The 27,928-nt window shown below is 42.0% G+C and overlaps 1 protein-coding gene across 2 annotated transcripts in view; it reads right to left on the bottom strand.

The window, feature by feature from the left end:
• Positions 1 to 397: 397 nt before the first annotated feature.
• The window catches only part of SEH1L (SEH1 like nucleoporin), a 35,395-nt gene continuing 7,864 nt past the window's right edge, over positions 398 to 27,928 (bottom strand). The window contains exons 4-9 of one of the 2 annotated variants that reach the window (XM_018556832.1): positions 26,561 to 26,772; positions 21,838 to 21,936; positions 19,003 to 19,143; positions 15,820 to 15,977; positions 14,565 to 14,712; positions 398 to 591 (exon numbers count right to left, since the gene is read on the bottom strand). In XM_018556832.1, the coding sequence (XP_018412334.1) occupies positions 402 to 591; positions 14,565 to 14,712; positions 15,820 to 15,977; positions 19,003 to 19,143; positions 21,838 to 21,936; positions 26,561 to 26,772 (948 nt within the window). In that variant the 3' untranslated portion in view covers positions 398 to 401. Of the gene's footprint in view, positions 592 to 9,162; positions 9,394 to 14,564; positions 14,713 to 15,819; positions 15,978 to 19,002; positions 19,144 to 21,837; positions 21,937 to 26,560; positions 26,773 to 27,928 lie in introns of those variants that run through there. The other variant, XM_018556833.1, reaches the window with a different exon arrangement.

The following is a 27,928-nucleotide window of genomic DNA, read 5'->3' as shown; positions in this document are numbered from 1 at the left end:
TTTTTCTCCGTAACTATCTGATAAATGAGGGTTTATAGATTCAGACAAAATAAATGCATTAGCATTACATTAAATGTATTAATAAGTTTAGTTTTATTATCACAAATCATCTTAGGTGTCCTGTGCATAGAGTGCTGCTTTATGTCTTCCCCTCTTCTTAACAGTAAGGGTACCATCGAACTAGACTTTAAAGTGAGGTAGGACAAAGTGCAGCAACCCATAAAAGCCAATCCAAATGTGATTACTTTAAAGTGAAATTGCTGCTATGGAATACTGCACCCTATAATACCTTATATTAAATAAGGCCTTACATTTTAAATAATGAGTATAATGAAATGATAAATATAAGAAAGAAAACACACCAGCATCCCACACATAATGGTGGTAATATTATTCTGCATTTACACGCCATGATTTTCAGGTAGAGTCTTAAGAGGTGGAGGATTGTATCGGCGACGGAGATGAGAGCATGAAGGACTTGTTGGGTCTGTCTCACAAGAATCCACATTTGGAGATGGTGAAGGAATAAAATGAGCATAGCTGGACCATCTTGATCCAGCTTTGGGGCTGTCCATAGGGGGAAAGCTACACCTGAAAAAAGGAAGAAAAAACAGCACAAGAGAAGAAAAAAGCAGAACACATAGTAAATTATAAAATGGTGGAAAAAAGCATTACATAAAACTGTACTCTTTTCCTTTAATGTTCAGAGTCCAAGAACAATTATCATAAGCCTTCTATTTAAAGTGTGTGCGTGCGTATATATACAGTATCTCACAGAAGTCAGTACACCCCTCACATTTTTGTAAATATTTTATTATATCATATCATGTGACGACACAGAAGAAATGATACTTTGCTACAATGTAAAGTAGTGAGTGTACAGCTTGTATATCGGTGTACATTTGCTGTCCCCTCAAAATAACTCAACACACAGCCATTAATGTCTAAACCGCTGGCAACAAAAGTGGGTACACCCCTAAGTGAAAATGTCCAAATTGGACCCACAGTGTCAATATTTTGTGTGGCCACCATTATTTTCCAGCACTGCCTTAACCCTCTTGGGCATGGAATTCACCAGAGTTTCACAGGTTGCCACTGGAGTCCCCTTCCACTCCTCCATGACGACATCATGGAGCTGGTGGATGTTAAGAGACCTTGCGCTCCTCCACTTTCAGTTTGAGGATTCCCCACAGATGCTCAATAGCGTTTAGGTCTGGAGACATGCTTGGCCAATCCATCACCTTTACCATCAGCTTATTTATCATGTTGGAATACTGCCCTGCGGCCCAGTCTCCAAAGTGATGGGATCATGCTCTGCTTCAGTACATGTTGGCATTCACGGTTCCCTCAATGAACTGTAGCTCCCCTGTGCCAGTAGCACTCATGCAGCCCCAGACCATGACACTCCCACCACCGTGCTTGACTGTAGGCAAGACAAACTTGTCTTTGTACTCTTCACCTGGTTGCCGCCACACACGCTTGACACCATCTGAACCAAGTAAGTTTATCTTGGTCTCATCAGACCACAGGACATGGTTCCAGTAATCCACGTCCTTAGTCTGCTTGTCTTCAGCAAACTGTTGGCGGGCTTTCTTGTGCATAATCTTTAGAAGAGAGTTCCTTCTGGGACGACAGCCATGCAGACCAATTTTGATGCATATGGTCTGAGCACTGACAGGCTGACCCCCCACCCCTTCATTATATATATATATATATACACATATACACATATACACATACATACATATACACCCGTACAATTAACTTATCTTAGTTCTCTTTGTAGCACCCCCTCTACCCCGACTCAAACCAAGCCAAATGCTCTCAGCATGGGGAAGATTCCTTGCTGGGGGGACACCCCATGTTGATGGGTACAAGAGCCTCAGCCAGACTAGGGATGTGGTGGTCTGTAGGGTGACATATCAGAATCTAAAAGCCCCCCTTAGAATAAAGAAGTCTCAGGTATCCGCTCCCCTCCACTTACACAAAGTATCACTGATAAAGTACATTTCAATGTAAACTAACGCGCGCACGTTAGAAAAAAGTAAAAAAATATCCCCCCCAAATTTCCTATAGTGTAGATCCAATGCCACTCAAGTCCTCCAACATTGTAGATACACTGACACAAACATGAAGACCCAGTCAATGATGTCAGCCAGCATCTCTGGTCCCTTTGTTTACACTCAGTACACTCAGCTGCCTACAAGGTAACAGGGAAAATATAATTTGCAGTAAGAGTGTATCTAGAGGATTGTTGGCGCAGGTTGTAGGGACGATGTTCAATGCGATTTATGATGGATCAACATTGCCAGACCATTTTAAGGGGGGACTCCAGGTCATATTTTTTCTTTGGGTGGGTGGTTTGCCTAAGGCAAAACAGGCATACAGCTCTGGTGACTAGGAAAGGAAGGAGAGGATAGCAAGCATGAACCATCCCCCTTCTGAAACATGCCAGGCCACATGCCCTGCAGAAGAAAATAAACCAAACAATAATAAACACCCATGTGGGATCTGGTATGCGTTTTTAAGGAGGACCCCACACACAAAAAATTATACAAAAGATGGTATCCCTTCCCAAAATCCACACCAGACCCTTACTCTTGTCATTTTCGGACTCTCTCCCCAAATGACATTTACCCAGCTGACTGCTGAATATTAAAAAAACAGCCAGTGATGGATTTCTGAAAATCCATCTACCTTCGGTCAACCAATGACGCTGTCTCTGTCAGGACGATATCAATGGAGACGTGCACATACGCCAATATGCACCACAAGGGTCAGTGCCAGTCAGTTGTGTGTGCGTGCATGTTTGCGGGAGAATGCTCTTTCACACAGGCATGCTAATTCACATTGGCACACTGCACAGATGCATAGGAGTGCATGAACATGCCTAATTCTAGTATTGCCACCAGTCAGCTTATTTAACAGAGCTGAGTTAGGACATTGCTGGATGATCTTCAGCTGTTACCCTGTGGCTTGAACCTGTTCTTGAGATCTTTTTCCTGTTGCTGACCATCCTGTCCTTGTAATTGTCTCTGCTGTGGCTTCTTGTTATTGACAGCTAGTTCCTAACCATGGCTTATCTCTGCTGACTTCCCTATATGACTGTGGGTAGTTCCTAACCATGGCTTATCTCTGCTGACTTTCCGATGTAACTTTGGCTGGCCTGTTGGCCTTCTACCCTGCTTTCTTGCCTGCCAACCACCACCTGTCCAGACCCTGATTATCGTCGGTCTCTCCTTGATTACTTTCCTGTTGGTCTGCACAAGCACCTCACAATCAAGCTTTCCTATAGAAGTGAGCTGTGGTAGACTGGACTCCTGGCACCTTTTCACTGCCTGTGCTCTGGATCTGAAGTGTAAGGGAAGCCCTCACTCTCTAACCAGGTATGCGATAGCTTAATTTGCTGCTAGGATGCAGGAGCCAGGACCACACAGCAACATTGGTTGTTGTTGTTGTGCAGGCAGCCGCAAGCATTTTAGCAACCAATGGCAGGATGAAGCCCTAAATAAGAAGTTGCCATTTAGTGTTAGCAGTAATACCGTCACAAAATGAATGACTTCTAGCTGCAGCAGCTGGATGTTCGGTAGGCTGGTAAACTGTCCATAGCTGGCCACGTAGTTTGTAGTGAACTGCAAACAGCTCGAGATCAGTTCAAAATTAATAGTCAACCTGAACCTCATCCCTAGGTATGAGCTATCACATGCCTAATTCACAAACTACACAATCACATGTGACACTGTTCTGGCATGTAATGCATTTAGAGAAGTCCCATATCATACATCTGTTAACCACACTATATCATATGAGAGACTTCTCTCTATGTGTACATGTGCTAATTGCAGCCATGTGTTAAGGCCATAATGCAGCATATATTCAATGAGTGCTAATGTCAGGGTTTCTTACCCATCCTCGTCCAGTTGCTTGCAGCATGGCTTGTGTAGTGTTTCTGGCACTATTGTTCCTTTTTGGCACCCTCTTATGCTCAAACCAGTTAACATCGTCATTCAGCAACTCCTGGCAAATTTCTGTCCCAGAGTGATGATGCACACACCAGCTCACTATTTAACCATCAGCTTGTCCATTCAGTCTCCGCCCTTGCATTTGTTCGGATAAACCAAGTGTGCTGCTATTGTTCCTGGTCTTCATGTATGACTCCAGCTGACTGATCTCCTGCTTCCTAATTCTGGCTGTTTCTGTTCATCCTTAACTCAGTGTTCCCTGACCTGGTTTGGCTGACTACCCACTGTGGCTTCTGACCTCTGGCTTGGCACTGACAACGTCCTGGACTTTCTCCATTGTTTTTGCATTTATGTTTATTGTGGTTTTCAATAAACTTTTATATTTTAAACCTGCACATTAAGTTTCTTGGTCCCCTGACAGCTAAGTAGTATAGTTGCCAAGAAGTGCTCCACTACCAGCCACCACTGAAGTCTCTATTGTACCATGTGCATCAAAATCCATTGTAGAGAACACTTATATTATCTGAAGAGCAATCACTTCAATACCCCCCTACCCCTTCTCCTAGTGCCTTAAAGGGTATTTCCACTTTTGCAGCCAAATTTGAGAAACCCCCACAAGATATTTGTTATATGTTCCCATTAACGCAGAACACATAATTTCTTGCTTTTTTAGCTGTTTCTTTGCAGCAGGATTTTACATAGGATAGGATTTAAGCTGCTAGTGATGCTAATAGATGCCTGAGAGCTAATAAGGGACTAAGTGAGGGACACTTTTTTAAAAGTTCATTATCATACAATGTCTTCAGGTTTTTAACTCTTTGTTAGGTCAAATAGCCCTGCTCATCTAGTTTACAAATTAAATGAAATTTGCCAGCACAGTGCAGACAGGCTTAAATATTTGAAACAAAATACTCTCAAAAGATTCGACTAAGCCATCCTGGGACATTAACATTGTTTTTAAGCCACTCGTAAAAGAGAACTAAGGGTTAAGTGTTTTTCTCCATAGTTCTCTTTAGGGTCATGGGAGGACATATACTAAACTCCTCCAGTGACCCAAAGCTCAGTATATCACGGGCTATCAGCCCGCAATATACTGAGAGCGCCGCAGCTGGGACCACCCAGCTGCGCAAGTGACAGCTGGCTCTGGCCGATCTAGAGGCAGAGCCAGCTGTACCTGCCCCCTTCCCCATTCATTCCTCCACTCAGCGATGGAGGATCAGAGAGGGGGGAATCACTGCGGGGAGCTGTGACTGACAGCCACCGCTCACTGCAAGGAGATGATCGGGAAGTGAGAGGATCGGTGCATGTTTCTGCTCACTTACCAATCAATAGAGCCGACCTGTGATAGCTTCTTTGTCACAGGTCGGCTCTACCTATGAGGATGAGTGGAAATCACTCACCTCATAGTTCCCCTTTAATGTCTGATTTTGGCTTTGTTTAGGTTCTCGTTCTTGCTGGTAGTTTTTTTTTTTTTTTATCTCCCAAGATTTCTTGCAGATTGCTTCTCGTTTTCTGCAAGCAATTACCTGTATTTTGCACTATTTGTTCTACCTTCACATGTGTTTGACCTTTTAGAAGTTTAGCATTCACATGGCAGAATGCTAAATGTGCAGTATTTAGCTTATGCTTTTCCGGTGGCCAAAAATCTAATTTCTGGTCTCATCATACCATAGAGCCTTTTTCAACCTTACATCAGTCTTCCAGGTGCCTTCTGGCAAAAGGTCATGTTATAGTCAGCTGTGGCTTTCTTTTTTCACTCCGCCGATCATCAGAAACTTAGAAATTCCCCTAATTTATGATTTTCAATTACCTTGCTCAAGCTACTTGTAGTATTGTCTTGTATTAATGTTGTATGTTATGCCATGATTCCAAGTTCCAACGTAGGTGTATTTATACTACAAACACTTGAGACCCCTTACCTACACACAAGCATATGTGTGAGTGGGCCTATAGAGTTTGCCTTTCCCACTTAAGTACAGTGCATATGTTAGGAGCATGAAACATGCTCCTATTGTCACTTACCCTGCAGCTGCCACTCATCGTTCTCACTGGCCAGCTGCAGGGTGACATCTCTATTGCTAGGGGCTGTGTTGTCCTGTTTGAGCATCACAAGCCCAGAGCTCTAGGCTTGCGATAGCATTTGCTGACTACTGTACAATGGGACATACCTTGTCTCCAGGTAGCATCTGTTTCTGACCCTTACCTGGTTACAGATTAGTCTTGTGATTATCTACTGTCCTGACCCTAGCCTGGATACAGATTTCACTTCGGATTGCTTCCTGCCTGCCCTAATCCTTGACTGGTTAGTGGACTACACTATTATGTGTTGGCAGCTAAGGGCAATGAGAGCTCTGTGACCAACCAACGATCCATCCTAGTCACTCCTGCACACATTATCAGCTTTATTTTGAAGCCATCCAATACAGAGCCTAAGCCAACTCTTGCTGTGAAGTTGTTGGGGGGTATACAAGTATAGGTTAGTATATTAGCGATAAGGGAAAAGTGGCTTTTACAGTTGAAACTGCACGTGAGCCTTGCTATTTTGGCAGCACAGTATGAAACCAGTAAATCTTACAAAAAATAATAAATTATGAGCTGGCCTAACTTGATGACCTATAAAAAGCTTTTAAAAATGCTGCTTATAGACAATTTTGGGTACCATGTTATCGCAACGTTTCCCACACACACAATGTTAAAGCTCGACATGTTTGTCATCTATTTTTGTTAAAAATGTAACGAAAAGACAAAAAAGAAAAAGTATTGTGTTTGTGTGCACTTAATAACATTTATCCTTATTTTTACTGGAAATATGGTTTGATAAACCATTGAGTCAATATAATGTGCCAAAAAAACACAAATACAACTACTCTCCAGTGTGTCTGTTTTCAGAGACAAAATATAGGATTTTTGTACTCACCATAAAAATCCTTTTCTCAGCTGAGAGCTCTAGATTGCGCCCATTTCATTATAGCACCACCTTCAGGAGTAGGACACTAGGTACAAAAGTAACACAGTCTAGAGGCAGCCCCTGACAATGGACAAACCCCCTAACAGCTAGAGGAAACTCAGTTACTCACAAAGCAGTATAAAGGCAGAACACAGAAACAACCCCAAGGTCTCCAAAGCCTCACTCAAGAAACCAGAAAATTGCACAGATGCCTACACAACCAGAGAAAATGACAAAAGAAGACATGGAGATGAACGAGCAGCCCCCAGGAGACAAAACAACCCAGAGCTTGGGATACCTCTTCCAGATATACAGATCCTGAGATATCCACAAAAGGCAGGAAAAAAAAAAAGCCCAATACGTAGAAGTACCAGAAGAAAGTCTCTCATCTCTAAAATAACATGGTAGCAATAATAAGGTTTGCAAAGTTGCATTTGAAGAAACCACAAGACTTATAAAACAATGTCCTTTGGACAGACAAGGCCAAAGTAGATGTTTGGCCATAATGCACAGCGCCACATTTGGTGAAAATCAAACAGCATATAAACACCTCATGCCAACTGTCAAGCACGGTGGTGGCGAGATGATAATTTGGGCTTGTTTTGCAGCAAAAGGACCTGGGCACCTTGCAGTCATTGTGTCGACCATGAACTCCTCATTATACCAAAGTATTCTAGAGTCAAATGTGAGACCATCTGTCCAACAGCTAAAGCTTGGCCTAAATTGGCTCACGCAACAGGATAATGATCCCAAGCACTCCAGCAAATCTACAACAGAATGGCTGAAAAGGAAAAGACTCACAAGGTATTGCAATGTCCAAAGTCGAAGTCCAGACCCCAGCCTGATTAAAATGCTGTGGCAGGACCTTAAGAGAGCCCGCAAACCTCAATTAACTGAAGCAAAGTTGTACAGAAGAGTGGGCTAAAATTCTTCCACAACGATGTGAGAGACAAACGATTACTTCCAAGTTATTGCTGCCAAAGTTGGTGCTATTGAATCATTAAGGTGTACTTAGTTTTTCACACACGGCTCCTCTATTTTATGTCTGTAAAATAAATAATGACACACTGTAATATGTCATGTGTTGTTGTTCATCTGAGGTTGACTTTACCTAATTCTAAGACCTGCTAAAGAGCAGATGATTTGTATTATGTCTTGATATATAAAACCATAGAATTCAGAGGGTGTACTTTTTTTCTTCACATGACTGTAGCTAAGGATCTGCGTGAACTCACTGGCTGAGCTGGGGGGACTACAAGGATCTATATCCAGCATGCCACCCAGCTCAGCTGTTGACTGAAGGTCTTGAAGACTGAAGAAAATATAAAAAACAAAAAAAGGAAGAATTCTCTGCAGGGTAACAAGAACCAAGATTTCCTGCAGGGAGCTTAGGTCCTTACTCCTCGACAGTAGGTAGAAACTGGACGGCCTCTAGTGGTTAAAGGGTTTGACCACCGTCAGGGGCTGCCCCTAGGCTGTGCGTTTTGTACCTAGGTGTCCTACTCCTGAAGGTGGCGCCATAACACAATGATCAAGATCTAAAGCTCTCCGCTGTGTCCTTCAGTGCTCTGGTGGCAAAAGGCTGAGGGGTGTCAGCTGAGCATAACAAAATGCTGTACCGCACACCTACTTTCCACCCCTTTGATTGGGGGGAAAAAAAGTAATCTGCAAAACTCTGAAGGGACAATAAAAAGCTGCTGCAGTCAGAGGCTGGACTCTTGCTCATCAGATTGGATTTTGCAAGTAATCTGAACCCTGCACTAAACCTAAAACCAGACAAACTGCACAAACATTTTTTACTGTGAAAACCCTTTTATTTCAGTGCTACTAATGTCTGTTTTGTAATATCTTTTCTGTAAATATTTCCTGCACAGTGTGGTTTCATTTAATATTAAACAATAAATTACATTTTTTAAGAATCTCCGCTCCAAACAGAAATGAAAAGAAATTGGCCTCTCTGAAGATCTACCATAGTTTAAACTCTGTTACTTTTCTGTCTGGGAGTGGCAACAAGCAATCAAGACTTTTAAAAAAAGGTCAGAATTGCAACAGCAGATTCTGTGAAGGATGCATGTTTACATTATAACAAAGACTAAAAACAGAAAAATAACTATACTGCTGAAAAAAAAAAAACCTAAAAAACAGAACTTTCCACAGGTTTCAGGCTCAGTTTAAACAGAATTGTGCTCCTGGGCATGTATAAGCCATTACTCCAACAATGGAAATGTAGCTTAGAGAACAGAAACAAGATAAAAAGTAAATTTTTTCTTTTTATTATATCAAAACAAAAAAAAAATATTAAACATATACACAAAATGATTTTTTTTTTTTTAACTGTAGTTACAAGACATCCTGCATATCCTGGAATGATTCAAACTGTGCTGGGGAGGGTAATAAAAAGAACTTTGCATCCAATCCAGCGTACATGCAACAAGCAGCAAAACAGCAAAGTTACTCCGGTTAGCTTGGTATCAGCTGTGCGGTCTGTTAAGAACACAATACAAACGGAGAAGGGTGAAAAAAAAATGCATCACTCAGATAAAATGTTATCAACAAAAGCAAACATCTTATTTGTACGGATTAGATGTAATAAAAACAAAAATGGACAATAAAGCTGAACACTTCTAATGGGCACACCAAATTTGTTTTAAAAAACCATTTCATTTAGAAATTAATGATTTCCTGTAAAATTACATTGGCAGGTTTCTATATTTGGTAAAAGATATATTCTGCCCCCCCTGGTGCTAGGAAATCACACCAAGGGCTTGGGACCATTGACAACAAATTGCCCTGGGGTTATTTAAGTGCAGGTTAACTGAAGCATATCTAAACCCAGAAAGAAAAAATATGTATATATTGCAGCTCATCAGTCCTTAGATGTGGTGGCTGCATTAGTTTCATTTTTTTAGACTTTATTTCACCTGGTGATTCTGCCAGTTAACACTTCTGGCCCTAAAGGGAACGCACTTACTGTACTGTATCTATGGAGGTTGTTCCTGGTTCTTGCAGCATTCCAGGAGACCAATCTATTGAAAATGCTCAAACACAATTGGCATCTAGCTCCTAATGACGTGCTATGGTGCATGCACATCGGGCCAGCTGACCCTCTTATGACACACTGCAGTGTATGAGCATTTCTGGTAGATTGCCCGAAAGCCTCCTGGGATGCTTACATCACACATCTCAGGAGGCTTTAGGGCAATCTACTGAAAATGCTCATATGCCATGGGTGTCATCAGAGGCCCGACTGCAGGGGTATGTCATTTTGACCTAGGAGAGAAATCTACAAGTGAGGGGCCCTTACTGTAAAATGTATATACACTGAGTGGCCAGATTATTATGACCACCCCATCAGTACTTCGTTGGGCCACAAGATGACTCCACAAGATGACTTTGTTGGGTCCTCTCGTGACTCCACGAGATGCTGAAAGGTGATGCGAGGAATCTGACACTGCACTGTTGCCTTGTACCAGTCTTACCACTCTCCGTTCTGCCCTAACATTGACTAGTCGCTGACGGCCACAATTCGCACGTTCAGACCCAGATTTTCGGCTGACAGTCCAGTCTTTAAACAATTTAAAAAGGAGAACTATGAGGCGAGTGCTTTTCACTCACCTTATAGTTCTAGCCGACCTGTGACAATGAGACTGTCACAGGTCGGCTCAGCAGATCGAGAAGTGAGCGAACAGATACCGGCGTTCGCTCACCTCTCGATCCTGTCACAGCTCTCTGCCGTGACAGAGGAGGGGCTGGATTCCCACCCTCCCCGCTAGCGCTAACTGGCGGATCAGACGGGGGAGGGTACAGCTGGCTCTTATTGTCGGGATCCGCTTCAGCGTCTCAGTACACCGCGAGCTTTGGGTGACGGGTGAGCTTAGGGTTATACTGAGCTTAGGGTGACGGGAGGACACTAGTTTGTGTCCTCCCATTACCCTAGGGGGAGAACTATGGGGAAAAGCCCTAACCCCATAGTTCTCCTTTAACAACAGCTGCTCTTGACCATTTAACGAAATCGGAGGAGGAATTGCATGAAAGAAGAAAACTCTGTGGTTACTGTCATTTTTGTCTTTGTTAGGACCAAGTTTTAGTAAACAGGACCACTAAAAATGAGATTAGATTGGGCCCCCGCTTTAGTCCTTGGAGCTTCTGGCTGCCTGATTAAAATAATATTGGCACATATTATAACCCACAGACAGAATTAATTCCAGCAATTTAGGCAGTTATGGAACCACACGATTAAGATGTATGAAAATTAGAGTTCAGCTTTATTATAATCCTTGGCTCATTTTATAATATACAACAAATGCATTGTAGTTATGTTTAATAAATTAAAAAAATAATACACAAATGCTGTGAGAAGTTGCTAAATTTTGGTTATCATCATAAAATTAGAGGCACTCAAAATACATTTAATGAAGCAATTACCACAGATAATAAAATTGAGGGGCATATTAATATAGTATAAATTGCAATATAGAGCCTAACTCATAAAAACCTCAAGATTCTTTCATTTAGGGTTTTGTCATAGTAATTCAGGCTTGGAGAAATGTATACAAGGTTATGTGTGAGCAGCTGGGTGACAATTATGTGTGCTGCACAAACATTTATAGTGTATGCTAATATGGCTATATTAAGTAACAATTCATCAACTGCAAGAAAGAAAATACAAATTAAATCCTGTGCGGTCTTACTAACTGGCAAAATATAAACCAGTGACACCCCTGGACACACAGGCCCTGAATGGGTAAGCTATTCCTTTAGAGTCCATTCACTAGCTAATCTGCTGTGTTTGGGTGGGCAGCCTAGTGCGTTGTGGCAGCTCCAGCAGTGTTTGTTGTATTGCACACTGAGCCATCACGGTTTATATATTTTTCTTCAACTTTACATGTAGTCAACCTAGACACTCCATTCAGATCTCTGCAAGGCAGTACACTGTGCATGCAGCGAGCTGCATACAAATTCAGCATGCATTGTTTCTCAACTGCAGCTTCTGTATTTCCATTGGATGTGCCAGGTCTGATGCAGTACTGTTGCAGTAACTGTTTTATTTGCTGGTCTTAGTGCTGGAAGCTGTAGTTCAATATGCCTTCTTGTACAGTATTGGGGAAGATGTAGCATCATATTGGTAGCACTATTTAAAAGCTAGCTTGCTGTACATCATGTTTTGCACAAAGTTTGTATTATATTGTCAAGCTGCAGTTCTACCTTGCCATAGAGACCAGGTTTGGTCCAGGCCCGAGCTAATGGAGAGGTTTTCCAGTTAACCAACATGTCACTGATTGTTAGAAAGCAGCTTTATGTACAACTTGCAACACTGGTAATCCCAGATAAGAGTGGGAGCCACCTAATCTAAATGTATAACTAAAAGCAAATGGATAGAGCATTTGGATAAAGCGGTGAGGCCTTAGAACCCCTGTCAGGATTGTATTGCTGTCCGTCCCCAGTGGGGAGATTCATCTCATCCATTAACTGCCTGCCACTAGCTCAGGAATAGAGACAGATGCTAGCTCCCATGACAACTTTAGCAAGATATTAAGATATCCTGACACAGGTAGCAAAAAAACAAAACAAAATATAATGTATACAGTGGTACCTCGGTTCACGAACGCTTCTGTTCGCGAACAATTCGGTTGGCGAACAGAAAGTTCGGCAAAAGTTTGCTTCCGTTCGCAAACTCCGCATCGGGTGACGAACAAAACCGCACCTATCTTTCCTGCTCTGACACATGGTCGTGGCTTCCTCTAGTCGAGATCGCGGTCTGATCACAATTTGAGTCGGTTTGCGACTAATTCGGTTCACGACTAGAATCGTGGAACGAATTAAGTTGGTGAACAGAGGTACCACTGTATAGGAAAAAAATAAAATCTACAAGTTTTGACCCTCCCTTACTCTATCCAAAAGTTTAAAAAACATGTTGGCTGTAAAAATAGTTTAAGACCTCATTTTGAATATGCAGTTTAATTTTTGGCACCAGTTCACAAAAAAGCTGGTTAATTGTAATGCCGACATTCATTTACAATAAAGCAGCAGATCCTTCTTAATTTTGCTCTGTGTGGTTCTCTTGTTTGAGAAATGAGTATACAGGTATAAAAAGGGAAATGCTCTGGTCTTGCTGGATCTCTCACATGTGATAGGACTTGATTAGCTTAGTGAGAAATGTGCACACTGATTATCCGTTTGAAGATTTGTAGGTCTGAAAAGTTCTAATCCGACTCCCAACATCTGAAATATTTAGAATTGGTGGAACTGTCTGAGCACAACGACAGTATCCTCACTGGGTATAATTTCTTCTCACTTTTTGTCCCAGGGACAAAATTATCACGGCAAAATAAAATCTCTCCAGCAGACACTACCGATGCAAAATATCCTTTTTAGTGCAGCGGAAGAAGGTTGGAACCTACATAAGACTTTGTTTTATTTATTTTTGTGCATGTGTAAACGTTAGAGATTTCCCATCACTATACTATTTCTCCAAATGACAATGTTGTCACCAGAACAGGAAGAGAGAGAGAAAATCTCCTAAACAGTGCCACAGATAACAGTAAAAAAAAATAAAAATGTGAGGCTCTAAAATAAATAATTAGAAATTAAAAACCAGTGGCTGGGGTTCACATGAATTATCTGCAGCTCACAGTTTGATCACTGAATTAACATCATTGCTGTATTCACCAACAAGAACATTAAGGACCTGTCTGTTTTTCTGTCGCCACTCACTGCAAGGGCACACAGAAAACAATTGTTTTGTAGGCTTCCCGTTTGCACTGCCTTCAGGTGCGTTGCAGAAAAATGCAGACATGCTGCATCTTTCCACAACGCACTGGAAGTCACTGTCCATTTTCACAGTGGAGCTCTCCATAGGAATGAAAGAAATGTCAGTGACATTTCAATAAAGTTAAAAAAAAAGGGTAAATTGTGCCTTGCATTGTAACACAAGGCACATACACACCCTCAACCCCCCCCCCCCCCCCCCCCCCCCCCCCCCCCACCCCCCCCCCCCCCCCCACTGCTGGCACACAACAGACATTAGTCTGCATTCTGATCATGTCTGCATGCGGCTAGTCCAAACATGCCTATACACTCTAGCTCATCTGTATTATATTGTGGTTCTATTTTAAAGTTATTGTAAAATTTTACTGACACATAAAAAAAAAAAAATCCTTGCAGTAGAACTCCAGCCAAATATTTACATTACATTTTGGAAGGACTGGAGTCCCTGTCAAGATTTTGCTCTTACCTGCATCCCAATTAAGAGGATGTTTTCCTTACTTTTTGTTTTAAAGACACGAGAAGTAAGATCTCACCTTTGAAAGTTGTCAGCAGAACAGGTGTCTCCATCGCAAAAATGTTCCTCTACTCCTGTTCTGGTGACAACTCTAAATGTCCATCGCTCAGTGAACTTGCCGAATGATGACAAAACCTGCAATAAATGACAGAGGTCCCAACCCTTCCTACTGTATGCATAGCTTGAAGTGTTTTGGCTTGAGTTTTACTTTAATTATTCTTATTATACATCAATAGACAGATACCGGTACTTTATCAGTGTTTGAGAAACATGCTTATATTTAAAAATCACATACAATTAACACCAACATGCCAGATATGACAACTTACTTGCACTTTCAGTGTTAGAGCGCACCTAAGAATGCATCACTTACCTGCTAGAAGATGAGCCATTAATAGAATTAGGTAAACTCTGATTGGTGGATCCAAAAGAAGAAACAAGGAATCCTTGCTGGTTGGAATTTACAGGGTTCCCATCACCTTTTAGAACACCAGTGCATTTCCAGTTATCCATATAGTTGGCTAAAACAAATTCAGAAGAAAGGGCTTTATACATTTGCTAAGGTCGTTCAGGTTACTGTTATAACAGGGGTGAGCAAATTAATGGAAACCTCATAACTGCAGTTGTGTTGAAACTACAACCCCCATAATGCATCTGGGAATCATGGCTGTGACGGTCAGTCTTGCAATGCCTCATGAGACTTATAGTTCCACAATAGCTGGAGTGCTGAGGTTTCCTAGCCCTGATATACTTTAATCAGGAGATAGAGATCATGCAGAGTTGGAGGTCATTTGTTGGCAATTGAGAGGGAGTTGAGACCAGCTGGGAAGAGTGCAGTTTCTCAATTTTTTCTGTTGCAAAGTTACCCAACACATGTAAAGCATTAATTTCACCTCCCCAGGCGAGAATGTGCTTCCACATGGAAAACTGTATGTAATGGAGAGTTCAAAGTCACACATCCCATTATGACATATAAAATATATTCGTACATAAGACTTTAGGGTGCTAAATGAGCAGATCTGAGAAAAGCGTAGAGTTAAGCCATCCTCATTCTACTGCATGAATCGGTTTCTGTTGACTAAGGATATGTTACTCATTTCTACTACCCATGATTGTTACGATATAACTAACTGAACAATAGTTTACGAAGAGTGGATATGTATCATATGACTTCTGTTGCGTACACTTCATGCAAATAGAATTGAACCACTTAATTGTTCTTCTGTGATTTTGTTATATGCAGGAATAAAATACCTTTTTATCATTAGTAATTGTTCTTTTAAAAAATCCCATCTATTTAATTTTATGTACCCAGAGTCACCTACTGCAGAGAAATGGCTTTAGTTACACAACAATACATGAAAACACTATAGAAGTGAGCAAAGAAAACACCAAAGGATGAGATTTAGTCAAACAACAAGTGTTATAAAGTATTGCATGAATATCGCACCCCAACATCCTAAACTAATGAAAATGATGCTACCATAACCTATAATAGTAACCCATACCAACCAGACTTTTACTCTAACAATCCAATTGGACATGTACCCTGACTGATTGCTGTTGGTTACTGCATTATGCTATGTTGAATAAGCCCACATTTTCATTAAGAATAAAACTTTCCATACCTTTCCATAACCGAACAGTTCCATCATCACCCGACGATGCCAAAACTGTGCCAGTTATGTTCCAGCTTACTCGCCATACCTGTGAATTGTGGTTATCAAATTGTGCCACTGTATGAATTTCAAATTTTGTCACACCCCCAGCAGAAGTCAGTTCTTTTCTGTTAAAAGAAACCCACAAAAGGAAGCAAAATGTATGAAAATATTTCTATCAAGCAACTACTACAATAAACATGTAGTCTGGCTACTCCACCTACAAATACAAGCACAAGTATGTTTTAGGTTTTGGATAGTTACATAGTTACATAGTATTTGAGGTTGAATAAAGACATTAGTCCATCAAGTCCAACCTATTAGTATCTCATTCTAGGAGTACCTGTACCCCTGTATATTACGGTCCCTTAAGAAATCGTCCAAAAGTTTCTTGAACAATTCCACATTATTTGCTGAAATCACCGCCTGTGGCAGTGAGTTCCAGACCCTAACTGATCTTACTGTGAAGAACCCCCTTCGCCCCTTGTGCTGGAATTTTTTTTCCACCAATTTTAGGTGATGGCCTCTAGTTTTTGTAACGGAGTTAATTTTAAACAGTTTATCGCTAATGTTGCTACCACCATTAAACATTTTGTACATGGAAATCATATCCCCCCTTAATCTCCTCACCTCTAATGTGAACATCTTTAAATTTAGTAGCCTCGTCTCGTAGCTCTGGTCCTCCATACCCCTAATTAGTTTGGTTGCCCTTCGCTGGACTTTTTCCAACTCAAGGACATCTTTTCTTAGTACTGGTGACCAGAACTGGACCGCGTACTCCAGATGAGGTCGAACCAATGATCTATAGTGAAGGGCAAAATCTTCTGCCAAGTCTGTATTGTGGTGCATGCACCCACTGGGGAAATGCACCCCTCTATTTGTCCTGGTGACCATTATCATGGAGACAGCAAGTTCAAGTGATATTACATTTCAGAGTTGTCACGAGAGCTAAAAGTGAGGAGAAATATTCTAGTAGGGACAAAAGATTAAGATGAAAATTTTGCTTACCTTGGGGGGATTTCCTCTCACTTCCTGTGGCATATTCAAGACAGAAAGTAAGGAAAATCTCCCCAGAAGGGCAGTCTGCAAAATATAAATCACATAGGCTTTTAAACATTTTCTACTCTATCCAAAACCAAAAACAGTTTTGGCTATACATACATTTTAATGCATCATGGTGTTTCTAAAAAGGCCACTAATACTTAGATAACACATATTTAAAAACAATTTATTCAAATGTTTTAAAAGCTCTGTAATAGAAGGTTGAAGACCTTTAAAAGACAAATGGTGAGGTGTTCATACAAGCAGAATTCTTGGGTGCATCCTGTTCATAGTGTATAGCAGGGGTGCCCACAAGGTCGATCGCGATCTACCAGTCGATCGCGTAGCGATCACTGGTAGATCGCCATGTCCTCTCCTCCCGCCGCTTCTCTGGATCCCCGCTGCTCTCCCCAGCGGGGATGTAGGGCGCACTGGAATGTAAGCCGGCCGACTCCCTGCGTTCAGGTGCGGGAGGGGGTGTGGAGCTGTATTGAAGTCAATGGCATCGCCCACATTGCGATCGCACGCACTCGGAATGCAGGCACATTAGTGCCTGCATTCCGGTCTAGTGCGATCTGCAAAAATAGTGCTCGCAGCATTTTTGCGGATCGCACTGGACTGGAACACAGACACTAATGCAGGCGATCGCACTGTGGGCGAGGGGCCTGCCTGCGGAGCCTGGCTGCGGTGCCATTGACTTCAATGCACCGCCACGCCCCCTCCCGCCCCTGAATGCAGCTGTTTTTTCGTTGGTAGATCTCAATGAGCTCGTCATTTGAAAAGTAGATCTCCAGACGAAAAATAGTGGGCGCCCCTGGTGTATAGAATCCCACAATAGCGCCATGGCTGCAATACACCATTTGAAAATCTTAAAAGTAATTCAAGTACCTTAACTATTTAAAAAAAAAAAAAAGGTATCTTATTTGTGGATCACTTGGCTGCAGATCCTCAAATCATCTCTGAATTAATGCGGACACTGTCATTCCTTCTGGAGGGTGGCTACTTTTGTTCCCCATGGTCCCTGTGTGTGTTGTAAAGTAGTCACCGCTCCAAGCTCTCTCACCATGGACCATGGAGAACAAAAAGTACACAAATAAGATTCCTTTTAGTTAATAGTTAAAGTACTTGAATGCATCTTTAAAAGGAGAACTATGAGGTGAGTGCTTTTCACTCACCTCATAGTTCTAGCCGACCTGTGACAATGGGACTGTTACAGGTCGGCTCAGTATATCGGGAAGTGAGCGAACACATACCGGCGTTCGCTCACTTCTCGATCCTGTCACGGCTCTCTGCCGTGACAGGGGAGGGGCTGGATTCCCCCCTCCGATCCTCCAGCGCTGAGTGGCGGAACAGATGGGGGAGGGTACAGCTGGCTCTGCCTCTAGATAGGCAGAGCCAGCTGTCACTCACGCAGCTGGGCGGATCCAGACATAATTGTCAGGATCCGCTTCATCGTCTCAGTATGCCGCGAGCTGTACTCGCGGTATACTGAGCTTAGGGTGACGGTAGGACGCTAGTTTGTGTCCTCCCGTTACCCTAAGGAGGAGAACTATGGGGAAAAGCCCTAACCCCACAGTTCTCCTTTAAGATTTAACGCCTGAGTTTAATGTCACTTTAAGTAAAAACTATATATGAAAATGTTACATATTTCTAAAATAATTTTGCAACAATATATGCTTTTTCACATACGTTTACTTTTTCATTTCAGGCATTACAGCCCTTTGGTAAAGTGAAAAACATTACCTTTGTAATCAGATTTAGATTCTCATACCATCCTGATCAATTTCAGAACTAATCCTCAACAGTGGCAGCTATGAAACGGCCTGTTCTTATACAGTGTATATGTAAATTTGATACGAGTAGGCCGAGGTTTATTTACCCCAGCACTTTCCTCAGAAATTCAAACTTTGAAGTGGCATTAGTATGAAGTTAGAGCCAACATCAGGTATTAAAAGGAGCAGAGTATAGAAGCCAAAAAATATAGTACACCTACTCTGCAGCTGACACATGCAATACTTGGATGTGTGACAGGAGGGAAGATTACTAAAACGTATCAGATGGCATACAATAATATAATCAGAGTGAACTGAACATTCTGTCCTGACAACTCACCTTAAAGGCTTCATGGTGAAAATTCTGACATCTTTGCTTGCAACTGCAAGGATGTGGAATGATCTCCCCAAGTTCGGAGCAAATGTAATGTCATGGACTGGATCTGTGACGGTCATAAATGTCTCAGCTTTCACATATTTTCTGCAAACATATAAAATATTTAAGTCTCTTAAAAGACTAAGTACAGGTGCTACATAAAAGCATTCAGAGTAGAATATTAATTAGAAAAGTTCAATGGTTCAAGTCATCACAAGCCTAAATCCAAAACTTAAAAAAGTGAAATAAAACCCTTGTGGTTTTTGTATTCAGCACAGCACACTTGCTTATTTGTTTTACTTTTGTTTAACACTAACCCAGTTGATTTTTTTTTTGCTGGCCTCAAATGGCTGCCCTCCTCTACTGTTTGCGAGTGTCCTTTACCTAGCAAGTTGCAAACGAGACAACTGTGCGTTCCAGTGGCCAGAACCTGAGCCGAGCTGTGTGAACACACAGCTCCCTTCCCACAGCATTTTGACAGGCAGCTGCGACAGCCTATCCCTCCCAAATCCTCAGTGGCCTCAGAATCTCTCCTCTACAAGCTGGAAGTTCAGGGAAGCAGCACACACAGTCTTGGCGCTGGCGGTGGTGAACATAGAAAAGCAGTTTTGGGGTGAGGCATGGAAAGGTACTGGGGCTCTTTTTTTTTTTACCTTAAAAGAGAAGTATGGGGGAACCTTTTTTTCCCCCCAGAGTTCTCTTTAGGGTCACGGGAGGACATATACTAAAATCCTCCCGTGACCCAAAACATAGTATATAGCGGGCGATAGCCGAGAGCTCAACAGTCCGGCCCAGACAATACTGACGCGATCCACCCTGCTGGCTGATTGACAGCGGGCTCTGCCTCTCTAGAGGCAGATCCAGCTATGCCCGCCCCCTTCCCCATCCTTTTCTACAGTCAGCGCTAGAGGATCGGATAGGGGAGGAGTGGAATCCCTGCGGAGAGTGATGACTGACGGTCACCACTCTCTACAGGGAGGGAATCGGGAAGTGAGCGAGTGTCTGTATGTTTTCGCTCCCTTACTGATAAATAGAGCCGACGTGCGACAGTTTCAATGTCACACGTCGCCTCCAACTATGGGGATGAGTAGAATTCACTCCTTTAATGCAGAGAATGCATTAAGGTTAAAAAATACATAGCCTTTAGCACTACTTTAATTCAAAAGGGAAGATTAAAAGTCAATACGATAATGTGAACAATGGATTCGAGTGTGGATCACAACCACTCGACATTAAAGTAGTACTGAAGGTTTGGCATTTTTTCACCTATATGCATTCTTGGAATGCACAAGCCCGGAAATTACGTCACCCGCGCCGGAAGTGACGTACGCGGCCACCTGGTCTGGCCTTGGAACACCTTCCCGAGGCCCTGAGAACTGGACAGACCCCTCTGAACGGCGGTCCACCGATTCCCCTGACCTAGCCAAGGGGGTTTCGTCCACCCGGTCCCGGCCCGCACTGGGCACTGAAGGGGGAAAGGAAGCCAGCCTCATCTCCTGACAGCGATAGGAGAATCCCTGGGGCTCACAACAGGTAGGCGAACCTACACCACCTGCCCTACATAGGCAGCCATTAAGGAGACTTCCCGGGCAGCATCACCACATGGAAGCCCCTCTCAGCGTTCTGTGATGCACTCCCCAGCTTGACTGAGGAAACACAAAAGACTGAGGGAGTGGAGGAGAGAGGAGGGTCTTTTAACCAGTTGACATCCGGGGTGTTAAACCCCCTTCCCATCCAGGCCATTTTTCAGTATTCAGCGCTGCGGTACTTTGACTGACATTTATTCCATCATGCAGCGCTGTACTGAAATGAATTTTATACCCTTTTTTGGGGACACATAGAGCTTTATTTTGGTGGTATTTAATCACCACTGCGGTTTTTATTTTTTAATATATTAAGGAAAAACTACAGTTTTCAAAAAAAACAAAAACCTGTTCCCCTATATTAAATTCTAAAACATTTATTATTACCAAATTTTTTGGTAAAATATAAAAGACGGGGTCACGTCGTGCGCTGGCGCATGCGACTCATATTTACGTTTATATGTGCGTAAACGAAGGGGGGGGGGGTTTACTTTTTTTGTTTGTGACATTTTTTTTTACTTTTTTTATTTATATAGATTTTTTTCTCCCGGGTCGCAGATGGGCTAGCGGATCCCGGGATTAAAGGTGAGGGGTCAGGAGGGGGGAGATGGCGGCACTCGCGATTGGGCGGGGGCGCTCCGAAATTCACGCCATACAACCGATCGGCGGCTATAGAGCCGCTGATGGGTTGTATGTGAAACAGCCGTTAACGGCTGTAGTAACGAGCGGGTCTTTCCTGCCCGTGCGCTAGGGGGCGCGCGCGAGCAGGAAATAAATGCCGTCTAGCGACGGCAACCCGCTGATGCGAGTCTCCCGTCCGTCCGTTTTTTCTTAACGGGCGGACGGCAAGAGGTTAAAGGAGTTTAAGTGACGTGTTTCCTGTGCGTGGGGGGAGGAGATTCCATCTCGTGATGCGGTCCTGGAAGACGTTATGGGAAATCGCCTAGTACCTTTCCATGTTTCCCTGTCCCCCTCACCCTTACAAATCAGAGGTTTGGGGACCAACTAGAGAATGAGGAAAAACTTTTTTTTTTTAGAAGAACAAGTGAATTTACAAAATTCTCAAATGATCCTTTTAGGAAGAGCAGCTAAATCTGATTGCACTGCAAGTGGAAAATTTTAATTTTGTTGCGATTAGGTTTATATTGGCATTACCACCTCAAGAACATTCATATCACGTAAACTTGGTAAAATGCATAGATTGTTTTATTTTTACCTAGTGTTCTCATTGTATTCATAGATTTGAACTTTTCCCATTATATTAGGGCTGCTGTCATCACTACCCACTGCAATCATAGGAGAATGAGCACGACAACTGTAAAACAAGAGAAAGACATGAACAAGAGTTACAAAACAGACGAGCCAAGTTCACATCATAGCAGTATAAAAAATAAATAAAAAAGGAAAAGTTCATTTGCTAAATAGCTTTAATTAATGCTATAGCCTATGATGCAATTAAGGAGAGGAAGTATTTCTGTTCCAACTAGCTGGTATTATCATCAGGAACATCTCCACCATGACATCAATTTCTGGGGTGACTATATGCTGGCTCATAATAACTCTGCATGAGTAACTACACCGTTAAAAAAAAATCCTGTGGAAACATAATACACTTCAGAGTGCAATTCCAGGCAAAAAGTGAAATCAGACCTATGATACCCAGGAAATACTAAAAATATGCTCAGATCACAAAGCGCACTGAATTTATCTTAGAGACACTGTTACCTTACCTATGCAGGGCAAAGTGACAGCGTCTCTGCAGTCTTCCCCCAACCTTTTAAATTCAACTTACCATCACTTCCCTGCTGTTCCCTCCTCTGCATCCAGTCACAATACACAAAACATATGGGTATTGGGGGAGCATGTAATCTCTTCCATGACCGTTCTTGAGTATAGCAGCCAATCGCTAAGCCCGAGTACTGTCACATTGCTGGGGAAATATATCAAAGCTCCACTGGGTCAGACACTGGACATTTCAGTACAGGTTATAAAAGGGGGAAGCAGCAGAGACCATTGATAAGGAAGACCTAAGTAGAGTGAAGCCTTTTGCAGAGACACAGTCACTTTTCCCAGCATGTTTAGGTTGACAGTATCTCTTTAAAACACAACCTTCAGGATATAAACAGCTATATGCCCTGAATCCCTACTTCCTGATCACTTTGCAGATTGCTTTGTACCCGGTAATTACTTTAATTTTACTTACAAAAATGCAGTTGCATGACCGCGCCAGCTTCATAGATTATTCTGCCTTTTAGGCTGGGGGCGTGAAGTAGCGGCACGCACCAGCACTCATGTACCACATGTCCCAGTAACTCAGCACCTCCTAGCTTGCTTTATTCACTAAAAGGAGGCCATCTCCTGGATATGACACCTACATGAATGTGTTTTATAAACTCAGGTCACAGAAAAAAAAAGCTGGATGGAGCCAGGCATCACACAGTCCAAAAGTCCAGGAACTTGCACTGAATTAAAAGACACTTTAACCCCTTCATGACTGAGCTAGTTTTCAGGTTCTGTTCATAAATGACTGACACATTTTTTACATTTTTGATGTGTGATTCTTCCACGTCAGTAATATACTTTCTTACTAAATGTACCCACACATATTATATATTGTTTTTTAGAGGAATAGATAGGGCTATATAATTATATCACATATGTGTACCTAACCCCTCACTTAGTTTGAATAAAATAAAAAAAAAAAGAGGAAAAAAAACTAGAAGAAAACACTTTTTTCACAAGTTTTGATTATTATTATTTTTTTTAGAATTTTTTTATATTAATTATAGTATAAAAAATATATTTATATATAATGTATATTTTCCTAATTTTGTTTTACACTTTGTAAAAAAAATAAAAATAAAAAAACTTTTTTTTTTCTTGTCAGTTTATATCAAGCAATCACTATGACAGCTTGATAAATTAACTTTTTTATTTTATTTTTGGCTATTAGGCTGATCCAAACTTAGGAACAGCTAATAATAACCTTAGAGACTGATCCTGACTTTAGTCAGATTCAGATCTCACTAAAAGCTCTTTGATCGTGCCTAGACGATCAGAAATGATACATTTCACTCAAAAGAGATACATTGTATCCTTTCAGTGAAATGTATCCAAACATCGGGCTCTCCAGCTGTCAAAACAAATAGCAGAGAGGTGAGGTGAGTCACTGCTACCTCTCTGCTATTTTGAGCTGTCAAATACAGGATCGCAAATTGCGGTCCTCTATTTGCATGTAACGGCTTCATTCTTTCATTAATGAAAGGAAGAAGCTTTTACAAAAAGCTTAATTATTTCATTAATTAATGCCTCAATACTGAGACATTAATGAATGACTGTTAAATGCTGAGAATCAGCAAATACCGGCATTACAAAGCCTGATATAACTCGTCACGTACAGTGTACGTGGCCAGTCATATAGGCACAAAGTGACAAGACGTACACTGTACGTCTCCCGTCACGAAGGGGTTAAATGACTGCAAAGAAACTTAACTGTGCATTGGAATACGGGAGATGCAATTTTAAAAAGGAAGGATTCCATCCACTACTCAAGTTAATTTACTAGGGATAAACCGAAATTTCGACCGCCAAAAACATATCGGCTGAAATAGCAGTGAATCCATGCTTTCGGCCCTCCCCACTGGGCACTGCTCTATGTCCCAGCGGGGAGGAGAGAAACTGTCACAGGAGGCGGAGCAGTGCGGAAGAGAGCGCTGTGAGCAGCCGTCGTCTCTCCTCCAGCACAGCTCAGCCGCCTGTGACAGATCAGGAGAGCGGCAGTGTGTGGAGACAGCTGTCATAGGAAGCTGAGCTCTACTCCTACCCCGCCTCCTGTGACAGACTCGAAGAGCGGCGGTGTGGGGGCGAAGACAGCGGTCACAGGAGGTTGGGACACTCGTTCAGCCTCCTGTGACAGACAGTCAGAATGGAGGGCAGAGTACAAGCTCTCAGCGATCGCCGAGTGTTTGTAAATAATTGAGGACATAGTATGTTTATGTTGTCCCCAATTATGAATGCATGGGAAGTGATCTACATCAGCTCCTGTTCATTCATGATTGTGGACATGGTAAACCTACACTCAGTATAGAGAATTCCTGTTCATTTATAACAGGGGGATGCAGAAAAAAAAAATTGAAAAGGCTAGGAAAAAAAAAAGAATTTTGGTTTCAGCCTGACATTTTTTTTTCCATTTTGGTTTCATTTTTAAAATGTTAATTTCGGTGCACCTCTAGTATTTACAAAATTATTAAACTGGGAGTTGTAGTGTCAAACATACATGGTAGGTATCTTTCCTGCTATTTGTCCTCTGTAACCTCCTCTCTCGCTTTATCTACACAATCAGGTTATTACTTTCAAGGTAGATCTGAATTGGTGGCTGTGTGGTGCTTCTTCATACTCACTATTTCATACAGCAGGCTTTCTTTGGGCCAATTCACACCACAAAGAGTGCGTCCTCGCCCGCAGTGTGATCGCCGGCATTAGTGCCTGCGTTCCGGTCCAGTGTGATCTGCAAAAATAGTGCAATGCATAACCACGCCCCCTCCCGCCCCTGAATGCAGGGAGCCGGCCAGGTTGTGTTCCAATGCGTCCTAGAGGCCGAACTCTCTGGAATGCACTCTTTGTGGTGTGAACCGGCCCTTTATGTGAGAGACAGCAAAGAGGCTGAAAGTGAGTGTGTTTGGGAAAGGCTCGACTAAAAATAGTACTAATAAAAAAAGCTCCTACCAAATAACCTACAAAATCCAAAGAGGCGGCCTGGAGAACAACACTAGTGTCTCGATTATAAAAGTTCTGGGCAGAAAAGCTGCGTTCCCTGCATGCATCTCAATCTTGGTTCTGACTAGATTGTATATTTGAAGTTCGCTAAAATGCAGTTTAATAAAACTAAAAGATAAGGGTGTACAAGCAATTATAAATAGCAACTAATCCATCTAGTAGACAGAGCTAGAATGCTCCTCCAGTTAGACTGCATCCTTGACTGGTCCAAAGATATCAGACAATGACCAGTGACTAGAGGGAGCTATTGTAGCTGTAATGGGGGTGTAGAGTCAGCTCTACACATTTTCCTTTATTATAGTTACTAAAAATAATAAAATTAAGAATCTACAGTTAATTATTAAATGTGAAATGATGCCTAAAGCATGAGATGCAGTCTTTGATTCAGCAAAACGGTAGAGCTCTAGGCTCCCCTAATCATACATTCTAGTTTCTCCTTACAACCAAACTGTAAAAAGCCAATTTTCATTTACATACTACAGAACTGAACGAATCACAGCAGTGAATCGGACTGAAGCTTCCAATCACACAAGGCCAGCAAGAAGGCAAGCTACTTTTCTAAGTTTCCTCTTGAGCTAGCCCAGTACCCTGGGAATCCATAATGTATATTTGCAAAACAAAAGATAGTTTGCATATTTTAACAGATATAAGAATATAATTAAAAAAAAACAACTTATAAACTTGAATGGATTTAGCTGAATTTTATTTTCATTTCTCTTTCAGAGGTGGCTTTGCTGATCAGGACAAAAATTAGGCCTATTTTTGGATCTGCCATAAAATAGTTTTATGCAGAGCTAGAAGTTAACTTAGAGGCATCCCCAGTGCCGTCCTGTGTATACGGATTAATTGGTGATAATTAGGCCATGCGTCTACAGGGATGCCTAGGATGCAAGGTCTATGAGAACACTAGGCCTCATCACATGACTGCAGCAGGCAGACCCTCCTATTCAACAGTGGGATTGCTGATGTTACTGGAATGGCCCAAAATCAATGCCTCCACAGAAGAAGCAGGTAAAAATCTACAAGTAAGTTTGTTAAAATATCCAAAGTGAATATAAAAGGGTCCTAGAGAGGATTATTTTAGCCCTTCAACAAATGCCAAGTTTCCATACACAAAAAAAAATAAAATAAGAGATTAAAAAGGAAAGGAAACAAACACTCACCTAGAAGGGTTCCAGGAGATGCAACTGCAGCTGAGCTTGCAGGAGATTTCATGCTGCAGAGACCACTGGCTGAGGTTCATGACATCAGGGGCTTCATATATTCTCACAACACCATCAGCTGAACAAGTGGCTAACATTAATCCCATGTGTTTAGGGGCAAACTTCACATCTGTTACAGATGTTCTGCTGTCCACAAGTGTAGTTCTCTTAACCTAAAAGACAAAAAGGAGGAAGAACATTGAGAAGACTAGTAAAGGTTTTACAATAAAACCCGGACCTAAATTATATAGAACTGCATGTTTAATAAAAACACTGAAAGTAAAAGGAAAGTCCTAAATAATCTACGTATAAAACCTTGCCTACCCACTGCTCTTACCCAATGCCATACAGTTGTTAAGAAATCTGTGTAAATACCTTTTTTTTTTAAACTTTTTTCAAACAATCATGTGACCGCAAAGCTCCAGTTTCTCCATGTTGAATGAGCAGCTGCCGAGATGGAATTTTCTTCCCTGCCAAGAAGGCTACAGTGGTGATCTCATGGCTCTCTGTAATTCAGTCCAATTGTTGGGCTCGCAAATTTACACAGGGAAGCCAAAGCTTTGCAATCTTTTGAACGCTTGGCATAAGAGTATAAAAAAATATTCTCGCAAAGATTTCTTAACAAGCGTATGGAGCTTCTGCAAGGCCCCACGCGTTTTTTAGGGCCTGTTCACATGAGATCAGGTCCTGATCAGCAGACGTGGAGCTGCTGATGCAGTGCGTTTTTGATGAGTTTTCGGTCCGGATGCTGACAGTTAATTTTTTGTCAACGTTGATGACATCATAATAGGTGGAGCAAGAATACAATTTTTTCTTTTTTTTCCCCCTTAGCTGCATTGCCGTTCTGTTTTCGTTGCGTTTCGTGCGCGTTTGCGTATCCGGACCGTTTCCGGACCTGACAAAATGTGACATGCAGTATTTGTTATGTCGTAAGCTGAACGGACTGCGCATGTGAGAACTAGAGCCCATAAAACACATAGGGATACATTTTGAGTGCATTAGCGTACGGAGCCGGTCAGCACACAAAACGGACGTCGTGTGAACAGCCCCTTAGGCTGCGGCTGGAGATTCCTGCCGCAAGAACCCACAAATTCTTGCAGCAGGAATCCCAGATGTGTCCGCACAGATGCGGCCGATGTGCCTGTTCAAAGTTAGTGACGGGCTGACAGCAGCCACAACTGTCAGTCCACATGTAATTGTAAGTGGAACGATTAACTGCAGTTCAGGATAGATGATTGTCCCTGGAAACAATCAATCTGGGACAATCATCAATTTCGAATTGCAGGTTATCGTACCATGTATGATTACATGCGAACAGCCACTGACAGA

The sequence above is a fragment of the Nanorana parkeri genome, unplaced genomic scaffold (genome assembly GCF_000935625.1).
Source record: "Nanorana parkeri isolate BGI_ZX_2015 unplaced genomic scaffold, ASM93562v1 scaffold255, whole genome shotgun sequence".
Taxonomy (NCBI): domain Eukaryota; kingdom Metazoa; phylum Chordata; class Amphibia; order Anura; family Dicroglossidae; genus Nanorana; species Nanorana parkeri.
Note: the sequence above shows the minus strand (reverse complement) of the source record. Positions and strands in the feature narration are given on the sequence as shown.